The following is a 5282-nucleotide window of genomic DNA, read 5'->3' on the forward strand; positions in this document are numbered from 1 at the left end:
CTAGGTGAGTTCGGCTGCTGCATTAGCGATGGCCCGATATTCTGATTCTATGCTTGATCGGGTCACAGTTGCTTGTTTGCGAGAACTCCAAGAGATGAGATTGGTGCCGTGATAGGTAGCAAAACCACCTGTGGATTTCCTGTCATCAGGGCAACCAGCCCAGTCGGCATTGGAGTAAGCAGATAGTTGTAAAGTGGGTTGGCGTTGAAGGTAGAATCCATGATCAATGGTGGATTTCAAGTATCTCAAAATTCGCTTCACTGCTGTCCAATGTTCAATACGAGGGCGGTGCATGAACTGACACACTTTGTTGAAGAAAAATGATATATCAGGCCTTGTCAGGGTTGCATATTGAAGACCTCCAACCACACTGCGATAAAGAGTAGGGTTATCCATCGGAGTGCCCCCTAGCCGTGACAGTGACTGAGATGGTGATAATGGTGTGGATATAGGTTTGCAACCAGTCATGTGGGTGCGATCGAGCAGGTCTAAAATGTATTGCCGTTGAGAGAGTATAAGCCCAGTTGAACTATTATGAACACTGATGCCCAAGAAATAATGAAGATTACCTAGGTCCTTAATTGCAAAAGTCTTAGCTAGTTGGTCAAGGAACCTGGATATGAACTGTGTATTATTGCCAGTTAGCTAGGACAATATCGTCAACGTAGCCCAATTGATACATTGTAATTGCAACAGTGTTGTAGATAAAAAGAGATGTATCTGTTTTAGATCCCAGAAATCCAAACTCAGTGAGGAACTCACTTAAGCGATCGAACCAAGCCCTTGGAGCCTGCTTAAAGCCATAGAGAGACTTATGAAGGCGACATACATGATTTGGGAACTGTAAATCAGTGTATCCTGGAGGTTGAGTCATATACACCTCTTCTTTGAGGATTCCATGCAAAAATGCATTTTGAACATCAAGCTGCTGTACTGTCCATCCCTTAGATACAGCCAAGGACAACACAAGTCGAATGGTCGTGGGTTTTACTACGGGACTAAATGTCTCTGAATAATCCAGTCCCTCTTGCTGGTGGAACCCCTTTGCCACTAAACGAGCTTTATAGCGCTCAATAGAACCATCTGCCAGTTGTTTGATTCTGTAGACCCATTTACACCCAACTATATTCATTTGAGGTTGAGGTGAGATAAGAGTCCAAGTGCCGTTCCTGATTAAAGCATTAAACTCAGTGTCCATGGCTTTACGTCAATGTGGACTTTTGAAAGCAATGGTGTAACATGTGGGTTCCAAGGCCTGAGCTGCAGATTCGGTTAATAGTGAAACGAGTGTAGGGTGTTTGGTGGTAAGGAGAATGTGATGGTGGGAGGGTTTGGTCTATCATTAGGTGATGGATACTGTGGAGGATGTGATGGTGAAATTGGTGGTGGATTCGGTGGATGCATTGGTGATGGAGACGATTGGTGGTATGGTGGGTTTTGTGGAGGATTTATTGAAGAGTTCGGTGGAGATGAATGTGGTGTTGATGACGGTAGTGGAGGTATAGGTGGAGATTGAAGTAATGGTGAAGTTGTGGAATTCGGTGGAGGGGTTGAGGGTGGTAATGGTGCGTGGGACCAAGAGAGGATTGGTGGTGGACCAAGAATGGAAGGGGTTGGTGAAGGTTTAGTAGATGGTAAAGTTGTTGCAGCCTCATGAAACGGGAACATATCTTCATCAAAAACCACATGTCTGGAAATAATAATATTCTTTGTGTGCATGTTTAGACAATTATAGCCCCTGTGCTTGGAACTGTATCCAAGAAAAGCATGTAGCTCAGATCTGTAATCAAGTTTATGCTTGTTAAATGGCCTTAGTAATGGATAGCAAGTTGTTCCAAAAACCCGTAATGTCATGTAGTCTGGTTGGGTGCCAAACAATTTAAATAGAGGACATACATTGCTAAGCACAGGTGTTGGAAGCCGATTAATCAAGAAAACTGTTGTAGCAAAAGCATGGTGCCAATATGACTTAGGCACACCAACATGAGATATTAAGGCCAATCTAGTCTCGACTATGTGATGATGTCTTCTTTCAGCAGACCCATTCTGCTCATGAGTGTGCGGGCAAGATATTCTATGTTCAATGCCATTATTTTCCAAGTATTTGGAAACAGAGAGGTATTCCCCACCCCCAGACGCTTGATTTTCCTGTCAAACAAATTCTCAACACGAACCTTGAATTTGATAAAAACAGGGAGTACCTCTGACTTATTAGTAAGGGGAAACAACCATATGAAATTTGCTAAAGTCATCAACAAAATGCACATAATAACGATGTCCATTGGATGATGAAATGGGAGATGGCCCCCAAACATCAAAGTATAGTAAGTCCAATGGGCCACTAGAACGATGGGGTGAAGAATAAAAAGGTAATTTGTGACTCTTGCCCTGTTGACAGGCATTACAAACATTAAAACCCTGCTGAGAATTTAATGGTAAATTAAAGCTACTAGTAAGTTGACGAACAATGCGGAGGGTTGGATGCCCTAGTCGGTTGTGCCATTGATGAAGGGATGTGCATTCACCAATTAGAGCTCGTGGGGCTGATCCACGGACTGTTGGAGCACCTTTATTCATAGCTAGCTGGTAGAGCCCATCTTTACTGATTCCCTAGAGAAGACATTTCCCCGTGCAGCGATCCTTAACATAGAAATGATCAGGGTGAAATTCAAACATGACATTATTATCCTTTGTGAATTGGGATACAGATAATAAATTGCGAGTAATTGCAGGCACATGTAGAATATTTGGAAGAACAAAAATTAGAGGACCCAGTGTGTAAAATTTCCAAACCTGAACCATTGCCTACTTGGACCTCATCTTGGCTAGTATAATCAGAGGATATAGCCAGGTTATCCATATCAGCAGTGATGTGATTCGTTGCTCCAGAATCAGGAAACCAGACATTATTGGTTGCTGGTGCAGTATGATTATAATCAACCAGATTAGCAGCCGGTGGCACATTGTCTTGAGGTTGTTGGTACGCATGATTGAAGCGATTGCGACAATCGAGAGCCTTGTGACCAACCCTCTTACAGATTTGACAAACATTTGGAGTAGGATTATGAGGTTGAGGAGCTTGTTGATTCATACCTTGATTAAGATATTGTAGGTAGCCAATCCGATTAGTGCCACGGCCATTTTGGCCACCACGATAGTAGCCACGACCAGTGCGTGAACCTGTATTGCCACAGTTGGTGCGTCCACCACGAGGTTCAGTATTGGTGGTGACGGTGTTGGTTGTGACGGTCATTTCAGCCAAAGATTGCTCATCAAGCATTCGGATCTCCTGTGTGAGGAGCATGCTACGCAAATCATTGTAGGATAGTGGCTCTCAACGTGTAGTGATCGAGGTAACAAATGCTAAATATTCAGATCCTAGGCCACCGAGTGTATAGAGGCAGAGATCTTCATCAGTTACAGGTTTCCTTGCAGCAGCAAGGAGATCAATGATATTTTTTATCTGGAGGAGATACTCCTGAATAGTTGATGAACCACGCTTGGTGTTCTGAAGCTGAAACCGAAGTTGTAGCAGTCGGGCATTGGATATGTTGCTGTAGGAGCATTCAAGAGTATGCCAAACTTCGTGAGAGGTACTGCAGCCAACGATCTAGGCATGAACAGATTCGATTAAGGAAGAAATTAACCAGCTCATGAGGAGTTGGTCTTGACGCTGCCATGTTTGGCAGGCAGGATTGATCGTGGGAGGATCCGTTGGAGACGCATCAGCCGCTGGTGTGAGATATTCAGAAGGGCATGGTGTTGTGCCTGTAACCATGTCGTAGAGATCATATCCACATAAAAGGGGAATGAACTGAGATCGCCACAGCAGATGGTTGGAGTCGCTCAGTTTAATAGCAATAGCATGGCTGAGAGAACGAAACAGGGATAGAGAAGAAGACCCTGTGCCAAGGCTGGGTAGGTTGCTGGTGGATCCCAAGGAGCCCTGGTCGGATGATACCATGTTGAAGTTAAAGAAGTAGATAGAGAAGATAAAGAAGAAAGTGACACAGGGTTTAACGTGGTTCGGTTTCTCAAAACCTACGTCCACACAACTTATTTGTCTTTCACTGCTTTAACTCTTCACTAATCCTCTCTTTATATAGATGAAGAGGATTAGTAGATATGGATTTACAAAGATAAGTACAAAGTGTCAGTGTTGATCTATAACACTTCTTAGTGTGATCCTTGAGGCTTGGAGAGTTAGATGATGACTCAAACACATTTGGTGATTGGACTGTTGAGTTGGAGATATCCGAAGTATCTTTGGTGATGCTTGATCTATTATCACATGTAACGGCTTGATCCTTACTTAATCTATTATCACATGTAACGGCCTGGCTAGACTCTGATATTGTGACTGTTGGAGACAAGGATGACTTGGATGTATTCTTATCGTTTACAGGCCCCCTTGGACCACTGCAACTCCCCCACCACTGCCACCATAACCAGTACTTGAGGGAAGCCAATTAGCTCCCAAGTCTTATTGCTTGCTCACCACCTTGGACGTCTTTCAATCTTCGCTGGAAGATCTTGCCTTCAACTCCTTACATTGAACCAAATCATCAGATGATTCTCCACCTTCAACGCAGTCCCTTTACTCCTATTACTATCGACGAGCTTTCCTGCTCTCCCTGTCTCCAGACCCCTGCCACTCCATCTTCCTCAGCTCCTCCCTTCTCCCTCTGCGTCTCCACACCCCACCCCCCTGCCATCTCCCTCGGTTCTTCCAATCAGATTTTTTTAAATCGTTAGATGCCCATGTGTCCATGATGCAATTACTGATGCTGCACACGTCCACCCAACATTGATCAGATAGTCCATTCCACTTTAGTCCGCTCTGGATCTGACAGATGATCTAAATTGGCCGATTCCAATTCCTCGAAACCTGTTAGAATCTGCATAATCATTACATGCAATCCAACATAGCTGCTGATACCAATGACTAAACACATTGAAACAATTTCCGATCACTATCAGGTCCTTCCACCATTCTCAACTCTGCAGGCCGAGAGTAGACCAGGGACCAAATCTACGTGATTATTTCAAGTTTGAAGATCAATTCATTCTCACTCCCAAGTGGAATGAGCATAATCCACATGAATCAAAGTACACATCTCAATCCTCAACTGAAAATTCAAAACCAATTACATAGTTATAATCATTACATTGTTTTTATTCTTTCCTGTTGTAATGCCTCCTAGAACCCTCCTTTTTGAGGACACTCCCTTCCCAGCCCCAACCCCCAACCCCCAACCCCCAACCCCCAACAAACAAAAAAA

At 43.8% G+C, this 5282-nt stretch overlaps 1 protein-coding gene across 1 annotated transcript; it reads right to left on the bottom strand.

The window, feature by feature from the left end:
- On the bottom strand, nucleotides 1-396 carry LOC122641610 (uncharacterized mitochondrial protein AtMg00810-like). The gene has a single exon (XM_043834927.1). The coding sequence runs from the start codon at nucleotides 394-396 to the stop codon at nucleotides 1-3; it is 396 nt and encodes a 131-aa protein (XP_043690862.1).
- Nucleotides 397-5282: the final 4886 nt, after the last annotated feature.

This window comes from Telopea speciosissima, chromosome 1, assembly GCF_018873765.1.
Source record: "Telopea speciosissima isolate NSW1024214 ecotype Mountain lineage chromosome 1, Tspe_v1, whole genome shotgun sequence".
Lineage (NCBI taxonomy): Eukaryota > Viridiplantae > Streptophyta > Magnoliopsida > Proteales > Proteaceae > Telopea > Telopea speciosissima.